Here is a 27,935-nt window from a genome sequence, read left to right as displayed (position 1 = left end):
TTAGAAAACTCAGGTTTATTAAATGAATCGAGAGAGAAAGTGGTCGGTCACACGTAGAAACAGGATCGTCGATGGCGCGGCAGTTTCCACCAGGTAGGATTTCTGCTTTCAGCGGCGTGGAACGCGAGGATGAGGTGTACAGCGCGCGGCAGCTCGCAGCACGTGACAGCGAGGAGGCCGTGAAGCCGGAGGAGAAACCGGCTGCCACGAGCGACGTTGTCCAACTTCCACCTCTTCAAGCTACCACAAAGCTTCGTGTTCGAGTACAAGTGAACAGCAAGAAGCTCGAGGATACAGCGCTCGAGGGGAAACAGCAACAATTATCGTTACCTGCTACAAAATCGAAACCAGCGACTACCGGCTCTTCCAATCGCGCGAAACCGTTGACAGTGACCAGTTCGATCTTCCGCGCGGCGGACAACAAAGCGAAGAAGGAGCCTGTTCAACTTCAGGACGGCTCGCGGAAGGATAACACCTTCCCGAGACCGGTCCAGTCTACAGAGAAATCGTTCGTCGGTGTACAGGCTTTGAAAGAATCGCTGGAAGAGTCGCTGAAGGAGAACAACGGGCCAAAACGGAAGCAACGGTGCCGCCAGCAATCTGTTGCTAGCCGCGCTCCGTTCGTGTTCCAGGTATGATACGAGGAAGGAGAATATAACGAGGCTGTAAAACAGTTAAATTTCGGTAGGATTGGTAGTCGAAGAGGCTTGCAGTGATAAACAGGCAGAGTTCTAATATACGAGGCTTTTAGAACGACTAACTTGTCATGAGCCACTTTCTTGTTTCTTAGTTTCTTTATTTTGTTGCTCGGGTCTATCGTAGGATTAGCTTACATCGTACAGCTTTAAAAAAGAAACGATTTACTTCTGTAGATTTATTGCAAAGATATAACGTATAAGTAATAGTAAATTCCAAGGTAAACTTAAGAGAAACAGAGGATCGAATGATATCTCTTTTATTTGATTTTTAATTCTACAGTTGATCAATGTGGCGTCAGAGTGGCTCATTTATTGGGTCGCTCTATTAGATCTTCGGACAATAGAAATTGTTACTATAAGGAGTTTTATAAAATTGCACGTATCTTATGAAATAGCAATATGGTTTAGTTTTGATCGATTTGCAGTTGATTTTTATTTGGTTTATCCGCGTTACTAGAAATTATCTTTATCCTTGCGAATAGATAACATCTTGTATTAATTGATCGTTAATTGCTCATTAACTCATTGGCCATCCAAAGCTGTGAACGATAGCCACTGATCAATTTCACGACCTCGCTATATTCTTCAAGTATACGTTTTGTAGAGAGGGGAGTGTGTTCACTTTGAGAAAGAAAATGAAAAGAATTTTGGCGTTGATGGATATGATCTTCTAGGGCAAACCCGCGGTGGAATACGATCCGGAGACAACGGTTCGTCAGGACAGGCCACACGTCGTTACCAGACACCTGTTCGCTTCTATTGCGACGCAACAACAACAACAACAGCAAGACCAGATCACCTGCAGACCACCGCCACAGACAGCGACAGCGAGTATCTTCGCTCCTCGTACCGAGGACATGAACAAAGGCTTCTTGACTTTCAGCGAGGATCATCCAGGCCTTACGAGTGGGTGTCATTCATCTCTTCCTTCGTATTGTTTCGCAACGAGTCTTGTTTTTCCTCGTCTTGTATCTTTACGTTTCACTCGTTTGCCTATCTCTTTAAACTCGTTGCTATTCGCGCAATAATCGAGAGATAAATGTCGTAACACGCGACTTCGGTCGATAACGATGAAGAGTATGAAAAGAGAAAGAGAGAGAGAGAGAGAGAAAATAATAATTAGGTGAGGGAGAAGTACTCGTTATACAAGAAAAACTTCGTAGGTAGACAGTAAATCTTGCCTATCACACGAGATACGATATTGCGAACATTTAGGATCAAATGACGAACACATGGAAACAGCATGATAAGATTATATTTGTTAATTTTTCCACTTTTATATAGTGACTAAGATTTCAATATTACTTAGTCGAAGAGAAAAACGATTTGCTGTGTAAAGAGATATATTATCTTTTAGAATTAGATAATAAATGTAAGAAGTTTCTCTCTTAAAAGCAACAAAGTAGCTAACGTTATATGACGTTCGACAATCAATTTTTCTTCAATGTTCAAGAATAGATAGATAGGTACGTAGACAGAAGAATAGACACGAGCACGTTTAATTCTGAAAGCAATTGAAACGACGGATTAGATAATGTGCAATTGATGACAATACATAAACTTAACTTAAAAATTGTTTTTTTTTGTAAAATACAGAAGATACGTCTTATTGTGTATGTTCCCTTCAATTTTCGCTTAGAATAACCCATATTTGTTATAATACGGAAGTAAACAACGGTCGGTGTACCCTTGAAGGTATTTGAATTTCATCTATGGAATGTTACAGTGCTGAAGGACGAACCGGAGGATCTAACACATCTGGCGCCTACACCTGGCGACGTATGCGTCCCCCTCGAAGACACGCCTTTCCTTACGGACATGCTCGACGAGTTTATTCTTGGCAGCGACAACTATTGTCCCCTACTGAGCCCCGATGGAACCCTAGCACCTGAATTACGCTCCACAGATTTCACTGACTCTCTCAAAGATGCCGAGTTGGGAGACACTTCGAGGAGCAAGGATCTAGGGGAGTCTCTGGCCGATAGCGATCCGTTCATGTACGGAGATTCACCGAGCAGTCCATGTAGCATCGATCCCAGCGCGGTTTCACCGCCGCTCACCAAGTACCGTCAAGTGAGCCGATTTTCTCGATTCCTTCACACACTTGCAGACATTACACAAATATTCTCAGATCTTCTCAAATATACTATGAATATTCCCAAATATTTTCAACCACTTGCAAATATTTCCAAGTATTCGTAAATATTTTCAAGTATTTCCAAGTATTTTCATACAACGTTTCCAAGTGTTTCCAAGCGTTGCCAAATATTTCCAAGTACTTCTAAATATCGTAATTGTAGTAAAAAATTGCTTAATCCCGTTGTGTATTATATTTCAGAGTCCAGAACGAAGTATAGATTCGTTGGGTAGCCCGACAGGGGGTAGCGGTGCGGACGGTTTATCGGAGGACGAGATGTTAATGTTAGGCCTGAACGATAGTATAGGCGACGACGAGTTGGAATTTAGAGCACCTTATATCCCAATGTCGGATCAGGATGAGGCTCTGGATTTGCTTATAAGCAATGATATGGTTATGTGGAGTCCGCCACAGACGACAGATCACAAAAGTTGTCTAAAATGGTACGAAATGACGGGACGAAAATTATAATTACGAGAACCAGCACGAGAACCGTGAATCTTTATGTATTGTTTACAGGACGTTAACGGAAAAGGAGCAACGAACGACAGATTCTAGTTTAGCGCAATTATTGAAAATGGATCAGGTCGTCTCCAGAAAATACAACGACCATGGAGGAGGTTTGGTGAATCCAGTACAAGTTCTCGGTCAAATCCCTAGGAAGAGTAAGTCCCTTCTTCTATCTACTAGTACAACTCTACCAATAACAAGTATATGAAACTATTAAGTGTTTTCTATCTGGATGACTTAAGGCTTCGTCGAGAGATTGATTATTATTATCCTGTCTCAGATATAAATCTAGATAACTGCCATTGGTCCTCCAAAATGGACAGACCAACGAAGCGTATTCACACTGCCTCCGTAGACGCAGGGAACGACAATAAGCGCATCAGATGTGACGAATCCGCGAAATGTAGCGATCACCTTAGTCTAGAGGATCACCTGTTAACAAAGCAGCAGCCGTCTTCGAGAAAATCGTCGAACTTGGGCAACAGTCAACTGTTGCGTCGCCTGGTGTCTCAACAGAACGTTCTGCGGAATAATTTCGCGAACGAATCGTACGACAGTACGGTAAAAGGTCGACAGAGCGTTAATCGATTAGAAGGGAATCTGAATGTGGAGGATGGCGAAGGAGACAGTGGTGGCGGAGGTGGAGTTAACGATAGCGGAGGAAGAAAAGTCGAAACGAACGAAGGAAGGTGTCGTCGAAGCGGCGTAGAAAACGGCGACGCGATCAGTCAGGTCTCTCAGCGGAATCCGGCGTGCAACAGCGTGCTAATGAATCTCCTGGTATCCGGCTGCGACGTGAGTGCGGGATACGTTTGTTTCGCGAAACCGAAGTCCTCCAAAAGCATAGCGAGCACGTGAAGCAGGCGACTGTTCGAACTCGCGATCGTTTTACGATATGTCTTCTGCCTGGAACGTTGGGTCTTTCATAGGTCGTGAGCCGCGTTCTCAGCGTCTCAGCTATCATTGCCGAGTTAGTTCCAGTACATGAACATCAACGAAACATCGCGTCGCGATGGGTCGACCGTCCACCGATCTTACGAACGCTCCCTACGTTTGATCGTCGATCGATTCTTTTTATCTTTCTTTTTTTTTTTTTTTTTAACTCTCGACAGCGTTTCGCGACAGTCTGAGACAGTTAGACGCGATATTTTCCGAGGCTGAGCCGATCAGCCGATAAAGGATTAACGCGAAGAGTTAGTTGGCAGTTCACCAGACGATGCTTCCGAACTTCGTGTAATTTTTCCCGCGATGCGGACAACGATGGATTTACAAGTTTCCTAGGAAAGTTATTATCGCGATACTCGATTCGGTACTCGCAAATATGATCGCCGAGAGAGTGAGAGAGAGAGAGAGAGAGAGAAAGGCAGAAAGGAAGATCGAGTGAACGAGGGGTCTTAAGAGAGAAAGATAAAGAGGGAGAATATTTAGAGAGTCGAGATGACGAAAGTACAAAATATTCAGGACGATGTTGATAGAGTACAGAGCACGCGCGCGTCTCCCGTGTCTTCGAAGGATACACGGGGGATCTGTTAGGCGAGACGAGAGATGTAACTTCGCTCGGCCGTAGTTCGTTTAACCGTGTCGCTGTTTAACGTCACGTTATGTATTCTACTTCAAAGTATATAAAATTGTTGATTGAAGATTGTCCAAATACATTGAACATTGAACATCGAATCATCTGAACTGCTGCGTTTCGTTTCCTCCTTTCTCATCCTTCCGCTCCAATCGCCTTCCATCGTAGTCTTGATATTAATGCTACGTCCACGTGCTGAGTATATCAAGCGACGTTTCAACGAACGATGCTTTTGCTTTTAAACGATGTATCATGAACAACATCGAAGAAACAATCGATCATTACCGATAATGCTGATTATTGAACCTTTTTTTACATCTGTCGGTAGTGACGAGATTATTTTCAAAGATATTGCATCGATTGCTTTGCGTAATTTGAAAATGCGAATAACGTTTAACATACATGATAAAATATGATTTCGTCGCGTATGAAATTTCTTGGAATTTATGACAAAAATTTATGCGTTTCACATTTCATTTATCAATATATCAATCATTGTTTTTACAATTTAAAAAAGATGCCAGTCGATTAGAAATGTGTTGTTTAGATCAGGATCTGTACCAAAGCTGACGAATCTGTATGTATTTTAAAACTTTGAAACGATCGTGTGAATGCAAGTAACAAGTATAGAAATAACATTTTCTATTTGACTTCTTTCGTAGTTAGAAATGTTTCCCAATTTCCTAGTCTTTCATACGAAACGCAGCAACACGCTTTCGAGACCGTGACGCGTTGAAAAACATACAACATTGTGGAGACATGCTCATATTTGGAGGGCTGAGGTTTATTTTCAGAATAAATAAAAAGAGAATATTTGACGTTGAATCAGTAAGATGGAGTCAGGACTCGTGTTGATTCATATGTTAGCCTCATATCTTTATTCTGAATAAACTGCGAATTTTTACCCAAATTTATATTTTTAAGAACACGATATAATCTTCGCTATATATAGTTTATTACGTGCATTTTCCCGTCTTTGAAATCGTTCTTAAGTGCATAAAAGCCCGCACTTTGTCCATTAATATTTATCGTTTAATCACAAAATTTTAGTTAAAAGACATTAAAAATAAACTGCAGTAATTGCATTATTTCTTATCTCAAAGTTTCCATTCCTTATAAAAGTATATAATTATAGCTATCTGGTTAGTATACTGACTTCATCCTATCAGTTACGTAACGTGTTACAGTATATTACCCTCGCGGAGGGTTGATTAAAATATCAAGAGTCACGCGATATTTAACCACACACCCATCATACTCTAGAAATCTGTGAACGAAGCATAATGATTGGTATAAATTATTTAGGAAAACCTAATGGACTCGCGGAACGTGCCGTCCATATACCCTAAAAGCCTGATGTCTCCACTGTCTGTGAACCTGGAGAACCACCAAATGGTGCCTCAATGTCCGGATTCCAGAGGGTCTAGCGTATCCTTCGACCAGCTGAGCCCCGCTGCGAGAAAGCAACTATCCAACAATACATTTATAACTGGAGGAGGATCAATCGAGTCGTCGCCATCCTCACCGATGATGCCATTCGATAATTTTGATTATGATACGAGTATGTCGGCTAGTGGTTTGCTTCAAGTGGAACCGGACCTATTTGGAAGTCTACTGAATCGGAATCTCGTTTAAGCAGTCGTGTTTAATCCGAATACAAGCCGACTCCGCAATCGAGTTGATCGGATTTCGTGGGGATTAAAAAGGAGAGGATTAAAAAAAAAAAAAGAAGAAATGCAGTATCTAGAGCGAGATAATGGAAGATCAGTTTGTTACGGGGCAATGAAATGCTAAAGCGACGCAGTTGCAGATGATTCAGGGTGTTTATCTTGCACGATTTGATAGCGCGTATCGTGCAAATATATCAATATTTTTTCATTGGTAATTGTGCTATGTATAACGTGCCGTATGGATTCGTGATGATAGTTTTTCTCATACGAAAGTGCCAATGCATTTTTAGGACGTTAGCCGTTAAGTCTTGTAGTATAAAGGATAATGAGAGAACAGATCTACCTGTATGGTATAATATTGTTTTATGAATAAATCGAACGGGGATTCGGTTCGACTATAATAGAGCATAATTCTCTCTATATACAATGATTTTACCTCATTCAGACAAATATATTCGAGTCCACGAGTTTCGCTGTTCATTGATTTGAATTGTTGATAATTTGACGATGCATAGAAATTCGAGGCAAAAGAGAAGGCGACGGAGGACATTGTTAATTGAGAGAAAAAATATATGATATATATATACGGTAAATAAGATGAGGATGTGTGAATGTGGAACACATGCGGCACTCGTTTTCTATATTATAGCCGATTGATACGGCATTTATGGCGAGCTGATAGCGTTTATCGCGATCCTTGCCGTCGTTGTTACTGTTTTTTATAGTTTTTAACGAGGCCAACCCGAGAATCAGTTGTTATTACCATATTATCGTATTATCGTTCTGTGCACATGTATTAAGGAATATTATAAATTCTAAGATAGCATACATATATATATGTATATTTTTACTTATTCACTTATTGATTACAATCACTATAGTAATATCTAATTTTATTACTTTACTATCGTCTCTGTATTTTTATTACCGTAACATCTATGGTTATTACTAATAATCCTATCTATATTACAGTGTTGATATAGATCAATATTATCATGAGAAAAAAAGTGTTATAAGTAAATAAATAAATAATCTTTCTAATATTTCACTATTTGTCATATCTAACGTTGATTAATTCTAATACTCGAAAAAACAAAATGATTCATTGTCTAAAATATTTGAGCCTTTATAAGCCTCATTTAAGCCTTTATAACTATTATAGGCGAAGTTTCATCCCATACGACCTTTGGTTTAGTATTATCGTTCTGTAATAATACCGTCGTAATATCGTTAGTTGCGACAGCTGCAAACAATGATTTTTCTACTCTTCGTCCGATTTAATTCCGCTTGTTCAATTTCATTAGTTCCTTAATTTAAGAAAGATGCGCTGCTATGAATTTTCATGATAGCTTGCAACAGATAAAATGATGTGACGTGTGTCAAATTTTTAATCGAATATATCTTGAAATTATTAACAATCTATATGAAACTTGCAGTGCAAAGATAGCACCGAAAGAAATAGCATTATCGCATGGCACTTCAGGTTTCAATATCTTGGCAATAAAGCTATTTTGTATTGTAACCCTTTAGAGGAGATAATTAGGGAAATCACACAAAACTATTTACGATGACTGGCTCTTGGATACCAATGAAGATTATCCATCACAAAGCAAACGATACATGGGCTTAGTAAATGCCGTTTATTGCTGGCCCTCCGTGAAAGTACTCTACTGTATTGTTTTCTCCATGAACCTGGCTGGCCTTTTAGCCGTCATTCTGGCCATTTTCTGGGCCGTACGATTCGAAAGAGGCTTTGCCGATTACCTGAATCTTATCACCCCTGGTTAGTCCACGTACGAAAACCATTTACAACAATCGATAACAGTCGTTTGTGGAAGAACTGTCTTTAATTCTGATTCGTTTCATCCTTTGATTTCCGGAGATTTTCTGATTGTATTTCGTAGCAGTTTTCTAAAATACGGCCTTAAATCTATCGAATCTTTTTCCAATTTAATCAGGTATCGATCGTTTATCTATGGAATTAGTGATCGTATTAATGATACACAGAATTTCATTTATCTGAACTCATCGTGATAAACACGTAATTGAAGTATATTAATTCTTCCTACTATCTATTATTTTTCGTTCACATAGCCAGAGTTGATGTCCAGATAAGAAGATTTAATCAGCTGGGCTTCGGTTGAACAGAAATTAACTGAAACATAATTTAGATAAATGGAGTTCTGCTGTACACTGAAATGTACTCTATCGTCAATAAATCAGAGAAGATTTAGCATATTTGGGATAGCCATAATTGCAAAATCGTGGATATCGTAATTGCAAAGTAAACTTGTTAACGGCGTCTAGGTCATACTATTTATATTTCACAGATATTATCACGTATATTAATTACAGATCTGTTTTATTAAAGATAGTGTTTCAAACGGGCGATTTTCTCGTCGCTTATGAACGTTAGTGTATATATTGACACTGCTGCAATTTTGATATTACCATTATTTCAACATATAAAACGACTCTGAACGTTCGGAGAATTATGCATGAAATATCGCAACAAGAATAACTCGTGAAACTAAAATAACTTATTAAGAATGGAAAATGACATTTTGCAGCAGAGTCACATAATAATATTTTACTATCGTCAGGCACGACTAGCGCTAAAAAATTCTCCCATTTCTCGGTGATGGTCATACGACGAATTTTTTAGAATTCGCTTTTTTTTTTTATTGTCTGGGTTAACGAGCGGATCACGACGAGCAGGTGACGGTCACGTGTGGACCGCGATCATCGTGTCTGCTGGCGTTTGCTGTTCCCCTGCCTATATCCTGGGAATTAAGTGCTGGCTCTACCTGAAACTAGAACCAGCTAGAAACGATTTAGAGGATCAACACAAAGTAGACGACAACGTAGATCCTCACGATGTGAATCGGCTTCTATTCTTCCACGTGATTGCCTGTCTGCTGTCAGGATTCTTGGTAGCTATTCTAAATGCCACTTACTTGATTCTGTTGAGCGGATTTCAGCAAAAAAGCCGCGATGGCTTGATAGAAGCCATGGAGAAATATGGAATTGACGTCGCTGTGAAGGCGAGGGTAGACGCTCTTCAAACCGAACTCGAATGTTGCGGGGATAATAGTTACGAAGATTGGTTTCGAATTCCGTGGCTGAAACTGTCGATGGAGGGACCCGAGGATATGGAGAACGGTCCTCGACTGGAAGGGCAGTGGGTATAATCGAACCAATTACCATTTATTATTGTTAATAACAAGAATTAAATGGTTAGTGACCATCGTGCACGCTAGTGTAGAAAAGGAAACAAAGTGTTAGCAATAAATATGAGAAATGGTTAAAAGGATAATCGAGGAACTTTCTGAGAAAATGAACTACGAAATTACATCGTGAATTGAGGAAATTGCACTTTAATACTAGTTTCTAAATAGCAACTACGTTTAATTATCGATAATTATAGTGGTCTTGAAGAATTTTTTCTTGCTTTATATTTACAGAATAAATACGAACATAGCGCTTCACTCGGCACCTATGAATGTGTTTACCATGTGGCTCCTAAATATTTTTTCAGAATGTTCCTTAAAATATGATGATTGTCGAACGATTTTAGGAGAACGTAGATAATCCCGTTTAATCTCAGCTTTACCCATTTACTTTTGTCTGTTTTAAAAGGAGGTATTAGCATTTTTAGTAAGTTCTCTTAATCTATCTTAATGCTTGAATGCATTGATTGTGTGATAAAGATCAGTACCAGAAGAGCGAGAAGAAGAAACTTCCACGCCCGTGGATGTACCTTTCTCCTGTTGTTCCAATGACATTCCGAAACCTTGTGTTCATCACGATATTCTCAGCCCCAGTGCCGTCTACAACTACGATCCTAAACATTTAACCATCTCCACTAATGGGTGCAGATCGAAGATTATAAGTCGAGGTGAAGTTATCAAAACGTACTTGACAGGATATCTTGCTCTTTTATCCCTATATCAGGTACGTGTAAAAAGAATAAAATTAGGAATTCATATAAAAACACGGTGAAAAGTCTTTCGAGAATAAAGTTCATTTTTGGTTTTCAGGTAATTTTGTCGTACGTGTCTCGATTATTGCAAACAGCCTATAGCAACGAGCTGTACATAGGACCTCAGAAGACTCGTTACCACGTCTGGATATTCTTCAAGCCGGAAGATTTACCTGGAAACGAGCGAAGAAGCGAGCGAATGCGTCCTCAGAGAAAACGATCGAAACTAAAGTTAGCCTCTACGTTCTCGAAAGGTTGGGACGAGAAGGAAACGAGTTCTCAGCGTCGTAAAAACAGGAAGGGAAGCATGAAAGTTTTAACGAATATTCGTTCGAAAATCTCCTCCGTTAAATCGAAAAGCCTACCTACTATTAGACCTACTTTCTTTTCTAACAATTCTCGAGGAAAGAAACGAAGCGCGCAACGGTTGAGAGAGATCGGCGAGGAAGAAGATGAGCAACCGGAAGAAGAAACGAGACTTCTGTCAGAACATAAAACGAGATCTGAGATTGTTATGAAAAAAGATCATCTCTCTGTTTTTTCATTATTATCGGACGATTCCTCGACGAATTTACCGCCGCCGCCGCCGCCACCTCCACCTCCTTTTGTACTAAATCTTGATGTAGAAGACGAAGAGGAAGATCAACTTCTTTCCGAAATCGTGCCTTCAAAGTCCTCCAATATAACAAAAGTTAATGTACCATCGATACAAAACGTAATTACAAATCAGAACTCTGGCAGACGCATAAAAGTATTAGAAAAATTTGGTCAAATCTGGGAACGTATTGATAGAGGCACTCAGCATAGGGAAAGCGGAGGAGCAGATATTTCGAGTAGCAATTTGAGATACGATTGTTCAAGAAGCGAAGTTCGTACAAGGCTAAGTTCAACGGACGTTTACAATAGATTCCGTGGTACTCTTCAGCACACTCTGGCTAGAAGAGAGGCCATTAGAGCTCGAAATGGATCGACAAAACTTTATAGTCCCAAAAGTCGGATGAAACTGGAAATCAGAAGAAGCAATATTCTAGCTAGGATACGAAGCAAAAATGTTCCTCCTTCTTATCGTTTACTGGCAGATTTCGAGCTCCACACAAGACCAATTTTTCAACCACATCCGATACAATTGTCTGTTCCTCCTCTTCCATCATCTCCACCTCTTTCACTTCTTCCTCCACTTCCACCTCCACCTCTTTCTCTTCCTCCTCCACCTCCACCTCCACCTCCGCCTCCGCCTCTACCTCCATTTTCTTCGCCAAATCCGATCAAATGGAGCAGAAATTCAGAGAGAATTTGTGAAACAAAGGCATTACCGCGAGAACAACGCCAATGCAGCATTTGCAATCGTCCAGTCGAGCAAAGCCCCAGCTCTTCTTCTCGCGAATCTCTCGTCGAAGTTCGTAAGGATGCTCGAACATTTTCTGCTTCAGCTCGAAGAAAAGCTCGCGCCACGTTCTCGCGGCATAGGGAGTTTCTAAGAGGAGATTACGCGTCTTGGAATCGATCTACTCCCGTTTCTAAATCCGTCCAACGTAGATAACTCGATTCTTCAACTGATTCTCTGTAAACTGTTGCCGTAGTAATCAGTAATGATCATGATTGGAAGCGAGTTGGATGTAAAAATGTAAATATAAGTAGAAAAGAATAGAGAATAGAAAAACGATACCTGGCAGTGTCACTGAAGATGAGAATCCAAGGTAGAAGAAACAGCAGTCATACAATACTTGATGGTTTATTTGCCGAGAAGTAAAATACATAGGCATTTGTTATAATAGTACTGCCGAAGAATACTTCTTACGTTTCTGTAATACATCTAGCGACAATACATCAGTACTAAAAAGAGAAAAGCTGATTTTTTCATCAATTTGTCTGTTTACCAAATACTTTACAATGTTCGCGTACTTTCCCTCTATCTTTCGCCATCCTTATGTTTTTTCTTTTTTTTTTCATTATTTTTCAGTATTTTTTCTTTTTTACGTTTGTTCTAACTTCTTTGTCAGGCTTCGTGGTTTACTCTACTGAATATTCGCGATTTCTCGTCTCGTTTTTATCGTCGCTTCGAAGAATCGGAAAGCGGCCGGCAACGACGAGGTGTTCGACGTTCGTCGTAGTCGAAAAACAAAAGAAATTAACAGCGTCGAGCTTTGTGGTACTCGTCGCGCCGTAGTCGTTTTCATCTCGGCACCTTGCACTTTTGCACGGTGGTCCCAATTTGTGTTAATAATCGCGATCGTACTCTTGTTATTGCAAACGTTAGACGTCGGTGCACGCAGTTCTCATTGTCTCGCTTTACAATACCGCTCTATACCGCAATAACTTCGTCAGGAGACAGTCGAAAGATAAATTTCGAACGACAAGTTTCGCACGAAACTTCTCCTTTCTTAAAGATCGACTCGAGAAAAATTGCACGCAACCACCGTAAACTTTACGAATACGTCAACCAAATAGAACAATGCATCAACAGCGAATCTTCGAATCGGTTGCACACGATCTTTCGCGAGCTTTCGCCTCTCTCCGTCTCTTCTTCTTTTTTTTTTTTTTTTTTTGTTTTGTGGTCGCTGCTCTCACAGTTTTCCATTTTATAAGAAAACTGCTGTTCAATTAATCGGTTTATAATTTCATCTCGTTCACTCGATCTCTCATTCACACCGTAAACCATTTCCCTTTTCCGCAGGCTACTTCGTCTATTTTGACCTATCTACGCGTCTATCTACTTAAATCTGCGTGTTCTATACAATTCTGTGAATATTTAAAATTACGCGTACCACATAGACCTATAACAGGTTCGATATGAGTTACTCGTTTCAGATACGAGGGATTATTTTGTAAAATAGGTACATAATATAATTCTTCGAATAGGCGGTGATAAATGTTAACGACGAAGTAACAATACAATATTGCTCGATTCCGTATTGTATAATATATATATAATATTTATGATAATATAACAACATTATCCGCTCGCAAATAAAGTAGATTCTTTCGCTCTCTTTTTCCTCTCGTTTTTTCGTTTTTTTTTTTTTCTCTATTTTAGAGGTCTACATAAGAAGGGGGCTCACCGCGCTCGTTCCGTAAATATATGCATGTAATATGTTTGTATCGTATTTATATTTATATATATATATATAATCTATATATATATATATATATATATATTTATACCTATTTATAATCGTTCGTATATCTTTCCTCTGACAAAGTAAATAATTACGATAGGCCTAACGATCTCGAGTAACAATCATAATCATTATCATCATCAAATATCACACACTTGCTCTCTAATATTACTTCCTCTCTCTCCCTCTCATACATCCATTTGCTCTGTTCCTTCGTTCACCAAATTTCCCTTAACATTCTCTCTTTTATTCCTCTTAGTACGTTCGTCCGGCGAAGCGTCCAAGAATTTTTGCAAGCCACCGATCATAACTGCATTACTACGTTAATGAGAAAAGTAAACAAACAAGCGAAATCGAAAGGAATTACTCGTAATATATCCCCTTCCTTCTTTTTGTGCTCCATTCTTAATACAACGCGCGACTCGACGGCGATACCCTTTACAATGTTTATACAATATCGTTATATATATATATATATATATATATATATATATATATATATATATATATATGGTTAATTCGTTAAATCCAAAATAAAGTTTACATGAATGTATAATAAGTAATACGTGTATCGAAATCATTTCATGCTTATCGACGATATGCTAAATGCGGTGTACACGTATTTTCTTTTTCTCTTTGCCAAATGTGGTCTACATAAAAAAATCTCTACGCGACAAAATCTCCTCATATTTATTGTTTGTTCACCTTCTTTCTCTCTCTCTCTCGCTCGCTCTCTCTTTTCTACGGACTAATTTTGATGCTACTGATTTGAGGGATCACGTCAGCGCTGACAGCATCTCTGCTCTCTGTCTCTATGCATTCTCTTAAAGCTAAAGAGGTAAGTGTAAAGATGCGAATACTGTTAAGGCTGACAGCTGCTTCGAGAAACATCCCTTGTCTGCAGCGTTGGATCTAATCCGCGGTAACCACGTCATGTCTATCTCTATTTCAAGTTACAAATTATTATATAGTAGTACGCTACTTCTACGTATTTGCAAATTTGCAGTCCTCTAGCAAAGAGAAATGAAAGAAAAGATATCGACTCATTGTCAGAACGATGGCAAACTTATTCCGCGTAAACAACGATCACGGTTCAATAAGATAAAGATTCTGAATAAGAGATAAATGCTGGAATGTGGATACTCGCAGACCGCGAAACAGAAACGTAACCAGGAGAATCCCAGGGCGCCGTGATGACACGACGTACAATGGATTATTCGTTCATTCGTTCTTTCGCTCGCTATAGTACAAAGTAGAGGTACTTCGCTTCGTGTAAATATAATAATGTACAATCTTTGTTTAAATCTTTTGTCGTATTCTTCTTGCTCTCTCTATCGCATTCGTGATTTCTTTCACTTGGAGTTAAACCTTACAGTGACAAACCCGGCGCGTTGAGCGTGCGCGGGACCGCAAGAAACGGAATCGATCTACGCTCTATGGTGAGTCGACAGATAAAACGATGAACAAAATTCTATCTACACATTTAACACCTCCTTCCTTTCTTTTCTCCCCTCTCGCTTTCTCATTCCGTTTCCCTCTTTCTTTCTTCCAGACTTTTTCGCTACGACATCCACTTCGTTGCATTGGTTTATCAAATTCTTCTTCCATTTTTATCTCCACCTCTCCCTCACTCTCGTACCTTTCCCATCATTTTGCTCTTATATTTTTCTCCTCCCTTCCTCCTACTCTACACACGGGAGGAACCACTACGCTCTCTCCTCTCCCTTTTCTTCTTCGTAAACATCGACTTGCTGCCGCGCTAAACGTCCTCCTCCGCTTTTTACCTCGCCCCGTCTGTCGTGATCCCCTCCGGTTTCTCGTGTTCTCTCGGGAAGCGAGATATTTCGTTGATCGCACGATGTTCGACGTAGAGCGTATGTATCGAGAAAAAGGTAAGCGAGTAACGACCACTTTCGGGAGGAACCTAATATTATTTGCCATTTACGGGTAAGCTCCCTTGATCCATTCGATATACATTCGCGTTTTCAAACATGGTAATCTCGTACATCATACATATATGTCTCGAGGCTGCTCCTCGGCTAGCACGCTTGCTACGACCTACTACTGCTTGGAATTACCGCGCGACACGCGCGTGTGCTCTGACACACACACACACACACATACACACGCATCTCTGATGTCTATCTACGTATCGATCTACTGTACACGGATATTTTGGTCGTAACGCTAATCGTGATAATAAATTACATGGTATGTATTACCTAAAGAGGGCTCGCTGTGCGTATGTATCGTTCACATGTGCACTCCCACACGCTGTGTGATCTATACTACTCTCCCTTTTCTCTTTTGTATTGTTCGCTGTATGTGGCTGTATTCCAGATTTTTCTCTGTATACCTGAACATGGCTACATGTATGTGTATCTATATATGTGTATGTATGTATACAGGGTCGTTTGGATTTTGCGTGTGTGTGTGTGTGTAACGATGCAGAGAACTACAGCGTGTGTGCGCTCCCGTCCAACTGACATTGTCGTTTCCTGTGTATATGCTTTTATTTTCGTTAACTGTGGGTAATCTTTAACCCTTAAACAGGCGCGCGATACTTGCGATTCGTTATTTCTTTTTTTTTTTCTTTTTAACTAATGGATCTCTAGTATTTGTTGTATTCTGTATTCTTATTTTTGTATTTTCTCTGTTAATAACTCTTCTTATTTTAGAAACTTTTTAGATAAATCGTTAAAAGTGTAAACGCTATATCACGAGAGGAAGAACTTGGATAAACGTGCAATTAAGACGAAAAAATCTTTAGACTTTTGTATCCTCTTTTTCATCATTTGCTCTCTACTTTCTCCCTTTCTTATCATTTTCCTTGTAAACATCTGGCTCGTCTTTTAAAAAACTCTATCGGATCACTGAATTGACTTGACGACGTTGCGTCGACATCTTCGTTACATGTAAACATTATTCGTAAATAAACTAACTTTTTTTTTCTCTCTTCTACTTTCCTCCTAAATATTTCTATGTCTTAAAGATGAAAATTTGCTCTCTTAAGGGTTAAAGATGATGTTCGTAAGTACGCCCGAGCAGATTCGCTGAAGGACCATTCGAAGATAGTTGACCGAAAGGAGGAATCAAAGATTCACAATAAAAAAAAAAAAGGTATAGTCGCTAGAGAATGGAGCTACTTGGATGATATACTAACGACGGCAATAAAGATACAAGTAATATATTCAAATAGAATTTACTTCTAACGTTCGCCGAAAATAAAGTGCACAACAGGGTAAGATGGTACAATTTATTTCCCAGAACGCAATAAGTCTTTCGACGCGTTGCACGAACAACAATAAATAGACTAACTGCGAGTAAATACGTACGAAAACCGATGAGAACGATTCTCTCTTGGGCGTTTTCTATAACGTACGCGTTCACTGTCTACAAATATACACTATAAATCGAACAGAACGAAGAACGTAAAAGATTCGAACGTAGGACGGAAAAAAGAACATATGTGATATAGAAGTTGCATTTCGTTCTTTCGATCGTCTATTTGTCAACTCGTCTGTAATAAAGTTTCACGGTGATTCGAGATATAAGAAAATCGTAATAAATAAATTGCAAGTACATGAACACGATTAACTGAGAGTAACAACTGATCGTGTGTATCTGTAGCTGATAGCCCTGGTCTTTTGTTGTAGTTGCTAGTGTTACTGTTGTTGTTGTTGTTGTCAGTAATAGTGTAGTTGTGGTTGTGATAGTGGTGATGGTAGTATTTGTTGCTGTTGGTGGCCGACGGGGTGCAAGTGGTCGAGAGTGGCCTTACTTGAGTAGCTGATGGGCTCGCTCGTTGGCCACCTTTATCCTCGTCTCGTTCGATTCGCCCTGCGTACCAAAAAAACAAACAAACGGAAGATCGTAACTCAAACTTAAGCGTGTATCAAGATCATGTAATCGTCGACCTCGTTTAACTTCGATTATTCTGCGCTTTTTATTCTCTCGCCTCGTCGTTCGTCGTCATCGTTGACTCGTACTACTTCGTACTTGAGCCCGATCGCTGCTGCGGCCGATTTCCATTCTGATTTAAATTCTGCCCGATTGGCAGAATCGGTGCAATAATCTAGACGATAGCGCGGATTCTTTGATCGAACGCGAGAAGTGCCAGATTGAATATTCAATCGAATCGAAAGGAATACAGCAGCGATAAGAAAGAAACAAAACTCGTGCATAGTCGTCACGACAACGACGAACGCGGCGACGATACTGCGGGGTTTCATCCGACAAATAAGATTCCAAAAAGATTAGACGTTAATATAAGCGCGTGTATATAGATATATACGTATGTATATGTATAATATACTACATACGGTATAATCATATCGGTGAAACCAGAGTAAAAAAACGAGCTGGACACAACAAGAAGAGCGGTAAAAAAGATAACACGGTTACAAGGGGTGTAAGAACTAAACGACGTGTATAATAATAGGAGATTGCACTAAGTACACGAGATATAAGACACACGTAATATATAAATCGATGTAACCGGAAGGCTCGATGATTTCGTTGTAGCACAAACAGGTGGATCGAGTTGGGTTGACGGGTTGGCGGTGTCCGACCGACGACGAGAAGGCAGAAGAAAGGGTCGTGGGCGTGTGAGCGTACAATATTTTGGAGCTGATATACATATTATATATATATATGTGTGTGTATATATATACGTATATGTATATATATATATATATTCATTTATTGTTTGACTATTTAGGGCTCGGAGGAGACGGGTACGTGGGCAGAGTGACGCATTTTACTTGAGTAGAGCGTGCGCACGCTGATTCGCCACGGCTATCCTCGTTTCGTTTGACTCGCCCTGCGGATTATCATAGTTTGGATTTGGTCACAGGTGGTATAAAATAAGAGAATCATCAATTGAACGTAAGGCAAGAAGAAACAGAGAAAGAAAAGACAAAAATAGAGAAAGACAGAAAAAAGGGCCAACAAAGCGTGTGAGACACGGTCAGGATCGGCCGATAGCTAATATTTGGTGCAATGTAATTTTCAATTTGTTTCTTTTATTCTTGCATTTCTTTCCTCGTCTCGTTTTATACATTACTCGTTTCTTATATACTCTAACATATGCTCTCTCTTTTTATTTTTTTTCCATTGTTTCTTTTTGGATTTATGATTGCAATATTGCCGAACACAAAAGACAGCCCGTGAGGGTGGCAAAATGTCGAATGACGCCGGTGGTGCGATGACGAAGAAGGGGATAATTAAAGGGATGGCTAGTCGTGCGGTGCACGTGCGTACGCATGCCAACGCGAAAACGAAACGATCGTTTATCTACTATTTTAAATAACGACGCGTATCGTATTTCGTTTTAATCGGTTCCTGTAGTGCAATCTCTTTCTCTCTCTCTCTCTCTCTCTCTCTCTTCCTCCCTCTCTTTCAACAACAATCGTTTCGTCTTCGGTAAATAGAATTTCCGTGCGAATACAAAAATAATGTGTAGGATTTATAGAAGTATATATAGAAGAAGAGAGAACGTTCTATCCAGTACGTTCTCCTGAAAGGTGAGATAATCCCGACTTAGAAGTCTTCTTCTATGTTGAGGAACAATGACTCGGGGCTGAAGGATGCATGTACGAGGAAAAGGGAACAACAATGCTACCAAGTAGAGCGTATACTCGTACGACACGTTGCCCATCGTCGGCGGCCAGAAGTCTTGCAATCGGACAATATCGTCAATGAAACCACGAATTCTTACACGAAGCCGACTTCTCATGAAACGCCCCGTCTTTATACAGAATACAATATTGCACGCTAAAATCTTTCGCGTTATCTTTTCACCTGAAATCTACCGTGCGCCAGTTTTTCGTTCCAGTAATTCGATTTCAGCGGAAAACAAGATCTGGCACGAGCACTGTACATGTAGGACGTGTCAGAACGAAACGAAATTCCCAAGGACACGTGAAACGTCGACCCGACTTTTGGGACCGCGCCAGGAACGAAGGGAAACATGGACGGCTAGGTAGATCGAAGGGCATGTAAGAAAGCGAAAGCGACAACGAACGTGTTGTGCATCGCTCTGAGCGCGTGCATCGTGAGATAAATAATCCACGCATGCTCCGTGGAGAGAAAAATATAGCGGAGCTAATCGTACGTGTTTTCAATCATCATTTCAATCAACAACTCGTTCCACTACTTCAGACCTTCCTCGTTCTAATATCGTTTAATAAATTGAACAATAATTTTATTATTAAATTATGCGACTACAAAACACGATATTGCAGAAACATAATGCCACATGCCCTTATCTTCCAACGAAGCGTTCTTTTATCGGGTTTCCATTTCATTCTCATAATATCAAAGTTTTTTACCATTATGCGATAGAAAATTTCATATACTTGAGTCTACTTAATTAATATGTAACTATTATAATAGTCACTTTATAAGAGAATCGTATAGCGAATATGATCATGTTAGATCATGGTAGGTTAAGATATAAATAACTCGAAATGAAACGGATAGAGGGAAGTCTGAAGTCTGGAAGTCTGGACGATTCGGTGATTTTTCTGAACTCAAATCTTTGAACTCGTCGACTGGCGAATCGTCTCCTCACCTTGCGATTAATCCTGTCGATTTGCCGATTCTGATTCTCCAGTTCGCTGCCCATGTCGATCGCCATGTTTCTCAAATTACCGATCATTGTGTTCACCTGACCCATATTCTCTTCCATCTCTCCTTCACGGGCATCGTTTGTAATCTTGGCGATGTAACCGCCTTGAGGACCAAGTCCATTGCGATCGTCCATCACCCGTTGAGGCTGGTTGTTAACTACCTTGCCGTCATCGTTTCCCTTCCACGTGCCTTCATCTTCCTTGAAGCTGGCGCCTCTGTGAAAGATGAACGTTCCATTAGCAAATCTCTGTTATACATAGATAATTCAAAGGAACAAGATACATCGAATAAAGAAATATCTTTCGTATTTTGCTTCAAACATTTTTCGCTTCTTCTTAAAATTCTGAAGGTATTTCAAGATTTGCAGAGTCGACAGAAATTTTTGTTCCATAAGAATTGACTTCACAGTTTAGTTACACAGGGTAAATTTTATCTTTAGTTTCTTTACGAAATAGAGGTAGAAACGAAGCGTTAAAGATCGAGGATAGAATTTCTCGATTAGAGAGTGCGCTGTAAAGTAGAAGATAAGATTTGAAAGGGTAAGAAGCGTAAAACGATTCGGGACAGCCCTACTTGTTGCATGGGAGAACGCAGAGACCGCAGCACTTTTCCATTCCAGTGAGATTTTTCTCGGCCTCGCGCATGTCGGCGTTGATTTGGTCCATACCCTCCTCGATTCTGTCCAGTTGCTCTGTTTCATTGTACGAGAGAACATTGTTAACATCTTTCCTATCGCATCTTTAACGTAGCGTCCCGAAAGAGAGCAGACAGCCGACGTAAAAATAAAAATCGCGTTAGTCGCTGTACCTCTACATCTCGCTTGTAAATAACCAAACAGAAATTCGTTTGCTAAAAATTGGATACTCGAGAAATGAAAAATAAGTAAGGGGGACACGCTGTCCTATTCTCTTTCGAGGATCGGAATACTTCCTCAAAAATTGAAGTGAATCGTCATTTTTTAAACGATCAGGGAATAGAGCACTATTTGTTCAATTCTTTCTCAGATAACGTTAAATTATCCTTAAACGAATTAAAGGTTAAATTAGTTCCAAAATATTTAACGCACTATTCCCTTATACTAAATGACGATTGGTGGTTTCATAATACTCTACGAGGATTCATCGAGAGACTCCACTATATTAAGATTTAGCGTAACTATAGAATTCGAACTACAATACAATGCAAAGTTCTACGCCCAAACAAAGAAAAAAGATACATTACAAAAATATTTGCGATGATAATTGGTAGATTTATTTGTTAAAAATGTAGTAAACGAATCTTTCTCTCGACGAAGGATCCTCGGAAAAGAAAAAAAACGAGTGCAACGAAAGTGCAACAGCTAAGCAAAGAGTCTCCCTACTAAGGGTAACCTAAGATCCTAAGATCGGGTGAGTAATTCTGTATGTACTGGGGTGTACGGTGGATTCTAAGGGTACTGGGTACGAATTGAACCAAATATATTCACGAAGAGTAACGCGCTGATGCAAATGTGCCGGTCAACAAATACAATAGTAGATTTAATAGGCTTTGACTTACACCGTGCCGGAAGTACCGGAGGGATGCGTTTAAAACGTGGAGCGCGTTTTCTTTTTCTTTTTTTACTTTTAATTTTTGTTTTCTTTTACTTGGGTTTGTTTGTTCGTCTACTTGTTTTGTTTCTGTATTTCTCTGTTTTTGTTCGTTCGCCTTCGTGAGATTACGTTCACGGAAGGAAGCGAAGATAAGAATAGGAGGAAGCAGGCGGAGAGAACGATAGGACGCAGAGAGAAAGAGAAAGATAGAGTGGCAGAGGAAGTACTAGAAATAAGAGAAATATATAGGATAAGGCGATGGAAGAGAGCAGAGCGATGATCGAAAGAAACAAGAGCGAGGAAGATCGAGGAGAGAGAATCGTGAATGCAACTGGAAGGAAATATTATGGTCATAGGCGATAGATAATCAAGGTATCAAACAAGATGCAATATTCAGGACAATAGAAACGTAAGAACAAGGGGAGAAAAGTAATTGATGATTGTTCGAACGTAAACGATCTGAACGTTGAAGGAATGTGAAGAGATGTCGAAAGAACGAATCTGTTGTCTTTTGGTGCATTTTGGTTAGTATCAGCCGTTCGATCGAAATTTAATTCCGACGTACACAGGATTGCATTAGTGTCTGGACGATTATTACACGCAATTAGTGTCGTATATGCATATATATATATATATATAATATCTATATATAATAACTATATACATATAATGACTATATATAAATATTATATACATCGGCGGGTGGAGAACGTATGGAGAACATATAATAGAATACATATAGAATATATATGGTCGTCGATCGTTGGCTTTTGTGTCAGTCGAGACCAGATAAATATATATCTTTTTTGTAAGAGACGGTTTACGTAAGTTTAATGTTTGTATGTCTAGATTGAAATGGCTTACCGCCTTGCTCGTCCAGCATTACGAGGGTTTTCATCCCGACCTCGTGGCTCTAAACAGGCAACCGACCAATCAGCGGCTTGTTAAACGTGAGGTACAGGAAGCACCGTCGAAACGCTCCCTCGCTTCGCTCCACGAGAAAACATTTTTCTAGCTGTGTCTCCCTCGTCCCGTGACTGAACCACGGGCCAAACAGAGACGCGACAGTTGACCCTTAAACTTCTTTACTTCGGACGCTAATCAACGAGGAATCGGACTCACCCTGTGTCCACAAAACCCTCTTTACCTAGAGGGACGCTTTAAAGAAAAAAGGACGGGCAAACTACGGGTTACTGATCGAACTAAACTAACTCAAAGCTCTTCGCACTACTTTCCGTCTTTCCATTCTATCTGACTACGTAACACTGTAACATAAATTGACAACCACCATCTGTGTCCATCTTTTCCTTTGTGTTTTCCTTTCCTTCGCTGTCTGTTCCTTTCTTTTTCATTCTTTTCGTTCTCATTGGATTTCGATCTCTTGGTAGAGCCGAGGAAGTCAGATTCATCGTGGATAGCAATTACACTTTTTCGTCCATCATATCTTGATGATATATCGGAGGAGCGAGAGGGCGCGTACGACGATATTTTATCCTGATTATTAATTCTATTGCGGGTCAGGCTGCTGGAGGACTAGGATCTTTTTGCACTCGTAATAGCGAGTAGAATCGATGTGAAGTTGGATTTACCAACTGCGAAACGGCGACACGGAACATAGTGTTGGATGAATAAAGAGAGCCAGAAGGAGAGAGAAAAAGAGAAAGAGAGAGAGAGAGAGAGACGCGTGTTGAAGCGTCTTGAAAAATAATTGGCTCCACCGCGGAATGGGAAACTTGTCGAGCGTCTAACGCGGAACAGACATCGTCCTCCTCTGATCGCTCCTCTGCTTCGTGTACTACAATGCACGGAGCGAAACAGCCAAAGTATTCTCGAGAACTGGAAAACGCTCGCTGAAAAATGAGATAACGAACCAAAGAATGAATTTTTCATCGATTCGATCGACGAAGCGAAGAAGCTAAGAGGGCCGACGATTCTTAAATATGATCGTCGATCGAACGGTTGGTAAATCCAACGTTTCCCGGGGATCGAAGAATTCTAGATTGGATTTTTGGGGAATTTATTAAATTGCACGTCGATCTGTGAAATTTCCAAGAGCAAAGATTAGCCAGTTAAAAATTATTAATAGCATTATCTAACGGCGAAACGTGGTTACACGCTCTACTATATATTTCTGTTATTATGGAATGGGTGGCTTAAAGTCTCGTCGAGGAGCTGGATAATCGAGTCTACGATAGAGTAACAGTGAGGGGATGAACGAGGATGAGGGAGAACAAAATGGATTTAATCGATGAACCGAATCGAATTAAGGGCGAGTGGCGCGGTGGCGATGATGCGAGAAGTCGAATGTTAAATAGGAGCAGACAAAGGCGTAGAAGCAGATTAAAGGAAGAAAAAGACACGCTTCGTTTCCAGTGTAGGCACTCAGAGTACCGTGGCGCTGTAAGATACAGAATTAGAAGATTGTTTTAGCTAAAGGACAGAGAAAGAGATCAGAACCAGAGAATAAAACGCGCGTTCAGTTCCCGGACAGACAGGCGGAAATACACTTCTATAGTCGTTATATGTAATCGTTGTGTTAATCTGTCGATATCCGGTTCAGTCTTCGGACGATTTTCAAAAAGCTACTTCAGTTCCAGCGATTCTTTTTCTTTTAGTAGATCAGAAATCGAAACCACGTAATTTTTAACGAAACTCGAGCGTTGTTCCCTTATCAAAGAACACGGGCACGTTTGCCAGGGAAATTAAAATAACCTGTGAACCGACAGGACTCATAGTCGCGAATTTTTGACATTAAAAAACGAACACCGCCGAATGGTACGCGTAAATACGTGTCAAAGTGTGTCCTATTTTAACGATCTAATCCCGTCAACCGTGGAGAGTGTACGAAAAGATCTGTCTTTTCTTTTTACTTTCTTCTGTTCTCTTTGAAGCAAACAAAAATAAAAAAAAAGAGAAAGAAATTATCTAACCATTCGAAATCGAATAAAGTAAAAAAAAACTTTGTTCGTCCGTATTCTATAACTTTTTTGTTCCTTTTTTCAATGTTCCGTTTCCTTTCATTTCTCGTCACTTTGCTCTCGCCTTTCTTTTCTTTTTTTAATATTCTCGACTCATTTTTCAAGAAGATAATTTACTTTTCTTAAAATTCTTTTTTCTGTTGTTTTGTTTATTGCTGAGGGAACTGCTTACCGCCTTGATGGTCTAACATCGTCAGAGTGTTCGCTGCGACCTCCTCGCTCTACGACAGGGTCGAAGGGCCCACACGTTAACGGAAATGAAAGATCGTTCAGTGATGCGCGAGAACAACTGCGAAATTAAGTCAGAGACAAACAAGCAAACCGCCGGGCACGTCTTGCCACATGGATCACATTTATATTCTCCTTTTTCTTCTATGAAATACCAAACGATGATCTCAACTCGAAGCCGCGCCTCATTTCTCGTATCTATTTTCTTCTGGCTCGTGAAATTCGATGGAATTCCACGAAACCCGAGTCGTGTGACAAAACGTGCCAGGTTGTAATAAAATAAAAATTTCATATTTATCTACGAAAGAAAATGGTTATGTCCAAGATGTACGTCCACGAAAATGACTGTGAAAAGAAACGTTTCCCTCGATTTCTGATATCGGTTCAGATAATCTCTCATGGACGGACACCTTGAACGCGATGGTAAATTAGAACATAACATATGAGAATACAATAATAACGACGAAAAGATAAAGGAGTGGTGGCGCGTATAAAAGAACGATGAGAATGATAATAATGAGATCGTAGCTAATCAGAGCGAAACAACTGGGAGCGAGTTATACTAGCGCTAGAAAATTTACATGAATTTCGTCAAACTTCCACACGACGACGACGACGTCGACGTCGACGCGTCTGCTTGCACCATGCGCATCGCACTGCTAAGTATATATACGTAAGGTGATTTTCGCAAGGGACACCGATATATAATACTGATATTTGGCAGCTTCGAAGATGAGAACGTAGCGGAGACCTACGTATATAAGAAAATCAGAATTCTACGTGGGTATAAATATACCGAGCTGACGAAGCACAACTATGTTACAACAGGAAAGAACGGGCGGTGAGAAAATGTTTCGAGTCTCGCCGCTTTCTTACTTCTTTTTTTCCCCTTCGTCGTTGCATCTCTGTCTCGATCAGTAAAAAGCATTACACGAATCGCGCGCTACTTTTATCCGACCTTGAATCGATAACTATAATCGCACAATCGCTAGTATTATATGCACGATACATAATAGTAACAAAGCAATAGTAATTATAATAATAATAATAATAATGATGATGGTAATAATAATAATGATATTAATGATAATAATAAAAATAATAATAATAATAATAATAATAATCATAATAATAGTATGTACACGACGGCATCTGTAAACTCGCAGATAAAAAGCGGAGGACAATATAACACCTGCTTGGTAAGACGACGGTCGACAAAAAGTACCTACATTTGATGCAGAAGGGTATAAATCAAGGTAAAAAGAAATCAAAAACAGAGTTAGAATATACGTACGTGTATACATATATGTATGTACATACAGACATGTGTACGTGTAAAGTACATATATACATATATATATATACACAGAAGGTGAGAAGAAGAAGATAGATAGGGAGCTTCATTAAGTACTTGTTTTGGGTTTTGTACACTAAAAAATATGAGGTACATAGGTTTTATATACATACACATACGTGATATATGTATATAACATTATCTATAGATTCGATACGTATATTCATATATATGAATAGATATATAAACAATATGTACGTATTACACGTTGACTGATAAAGCGACACAGCTAGAAGCTTCGTGTTTGGCTACGAAGTAAAAAAAGATACACAATCCAAGAAAGAACGTGTGTATTTGTGAGAAGTAAGGAAGAGAAAGAGAGAGAGAGAGAGAGAAAGAGAGAGAGAGAGAGAGAGAAACTGACAAAATACATACGTATGCGTCTAGTCGAGATGCATACATATATACACGAGATACACGTCTACGGTTCGAGTACTTTATCGCTGTGTATAGAAAAAGAGAGGAGGCTGTCGAGAAATAGGGAAATAAAGATATATATATATAGATATATAAAGAGAAAATGAGAGAAATGGACACACGAAGAAAGGGTTATTAGTAAGTAGAAAGACCGTAGAAGGGCGAAAAGGAGAAAAATATCGTAGACACACAAAGGGACGAAGAAACAAAACAGGGCGTTATAAACGAGTCAACTTGATCCCGCGCATGATGCTCTGTACAGATTTGATTCGATAACAGCGTTCTCGGATATCGAATATTCGTGTACTGACAGCAGCAGCAGCAATAGCAGCACCAGCAATTAAGTGTTTGTGATAGTCAGTGTCTTTGTCGCATAAGTAAGTAATTAGTGAGCAGTGTCGTATTCTAGTTATCTGTACAAAAATCTAGGGAAATCGATTGCCTTTTAACAGAGTTACTTTATTCTAAGCATTCTTAAATGCTACTTTAAATGTAATCTTAATACAATCTTTTGAAGAACATTATTGAAGAATAATATTGTTTCCCAATACTTTTGCACTTGACCAATTGTAAAGAACAAAACAGTATTAGTAGTGTTGATGGTGTAATACTAGTAATCGTAGTAACGGTAATAACATAGTAGTAGTACTAAGTAGTAGTATTAATAGTAGTAGTATTTTGTATAGTACAGCTGTACAGTGGTAGTTGGCTGTCGCTTTTCATCGTCAACCGCGAATTCGCACTGTCTCGTTCGATACTTCCGCTATATGTATATTCTAACCCGCATTTAAAAAGCAAATCTACCGCTACTTTCTCGTTGCAAAATACTTCACCGAGCAGGGAGTTGCGTGTATAATTTTAGAAGTTTTCATGACAGTGTATATACGACGTAGTAGTAGGTGGAGAAAAAAAGAGAAATAAGAGAGAGAGAGAGAGAGAGAGAACGGAAAAAGAAAAATATAGAAAGAGAACGTCCGTTGGTCGAACGCGAGAAACTTTGATCGGGTCGATTAGCCAAGAACAGGTCAATTCGCGGAAGAATTTCAAGAGACAAACCAAGGGGAGATA

At 39.6% G+C, this 27,935-nt stretch overlaps 3 protein-coding genes across 12 annotated transcripts in view; 2 read left to right on the top strand and 1 right to left on the bottom strand.

The window, feature by feature from the left end:
* The window catches only part of LOC126872089 (protein similar), a 36,923-nt gene extending 30,270 nt beyond the window's left edge, over positions 1 to 6,653 (top strand). For both annotated transcript variants that reach the window (XM_050631624.1, XM_050631623.1), the window contains exons 8-14: positions 113 to 632; positions 1,373 to 1,604; positions 2,425 to 2,771; positions 3,037 to 3,278; positions 3,355 to 3,500; positions 3,626 to 4,140; positions 6,224 to 6,653. In XM_050631624.1, coding sequence (XP_050487581.1) covers positions 113 to 632; positions 1,373 to 1,604; positions 2,425 to 2,771; positions 3,037 to 3,278; positions 3,355 to 3,500; positions 3,626 to 4,140; positions 6,224 to 6,553 — 2,332 coding nt within the window. In that variant the 3' untranslated portion in view covers positions 6,554 to 6,653. The remainder of the gene's footprint in view (positions 1 to 112; positions 633 to 1,372; positions 1,605 to 2,424; positions 2,772 to 3,036; positions 3,279 to 3,354; positions 3,501 to 3,625; positions 4,141 to 6,223) is intronic.
* Positions 6,654 to 7,561: 908 nt separating this feature from the next.
* Positions 7,562 to 14,198, top strand: LOC126871974 (uncharacterized). The gene is made up of 3 exons (XM_050631398.1): positions 7,562 to 8,371; positions 9,229 to 10,542; positions 10,629 to 14,198. Exons 1-2 carry the CDS (start codon positions 8,209 to 8,211, stop codon positions 9,777 to 9,779), a joined length of 714 nt encoding a protein of 237 aa, XP_050487355.1. The 5' UTR covers positions 7,562 to 8,208; the 3' UTR covers positions 9,780 to 10,542; positions 10,629 to 14,198.
* The window catches only part of LOC126872109 (synaptosomal-associated protein 25), a 28,812-nt gene continuing 13,163 nt past the window's right edge, over positions 12,287 to 27,935 (bottom strand). For 4 of the 9 annotated variants that reach the window (XM_050631682.1, XM_050631685.1, XM_050631679.1 and 1 more), the window contains 3 exons: positions 20,893 to 21,010; positions 20,261 to 20,534; positions 12,287 to 17,526 (listed from right to left, as the gene is read on the bottom strand). In XM_050631682.1, the coding sequence (XP_050487639.1) occupies positions 17,464 to 17,526; positions 20,261 to 20,534; positions 20,893 to 21,010 (455 nt within the window). In that variant the 3' untranslated portion in view covers positions 12,287 to 17,463. Of the gene's footprint in view, positions 18,509 to 20,260; positions 20,535 to 20,892; positions 21,011 to 22,754; positions 22,804 to 25,040; positions 25,090 to 27,935 lie in introns of all 9 variants that reach the window. The other 5 variants (XM_050631687.1, XM_050631683.1, XM_050631680.1 and 2 more) reach the window with 4 other exon arrangements.

Source organism: Bombus huntii, chromosome 12 (genome assembly GCF_024542735.1).
Source record: "Bombus huntii isolate Logan2020A chromosome 12, iyBomHunt1.1, whole genome shotgun sequence".
Taxonomy (NCBI): domain Eukaryota; kingdom Metazoa; phylum Arthropoda; class Insecta; order Hymenoptera; family Apidae; genus Bombus; species Bombus huntii.
The sequence above is the reverse complement of the archived record's forward strand: the minus strand, read 5'-3'. Positions and strand labels throughout refer to the sequence as shown.

Bases quoted from the DNA above. Each gene is read 5' to 3' on its own strand.
- LOC126871974 (XM_050631398.1), top strand. From the start codon at position 8,209: ATGGGCTTAGTAAATGCCGTTTATTGCTGGCCCTCCGTGAAAGTACTC. The intron at 8,372-9,228 runs GTTAGTCCACGT...CCATTTCTCGGT, and splicing joins CCTGAATCTTATCACCCCTG to GATGGTCATACGACGAATTT.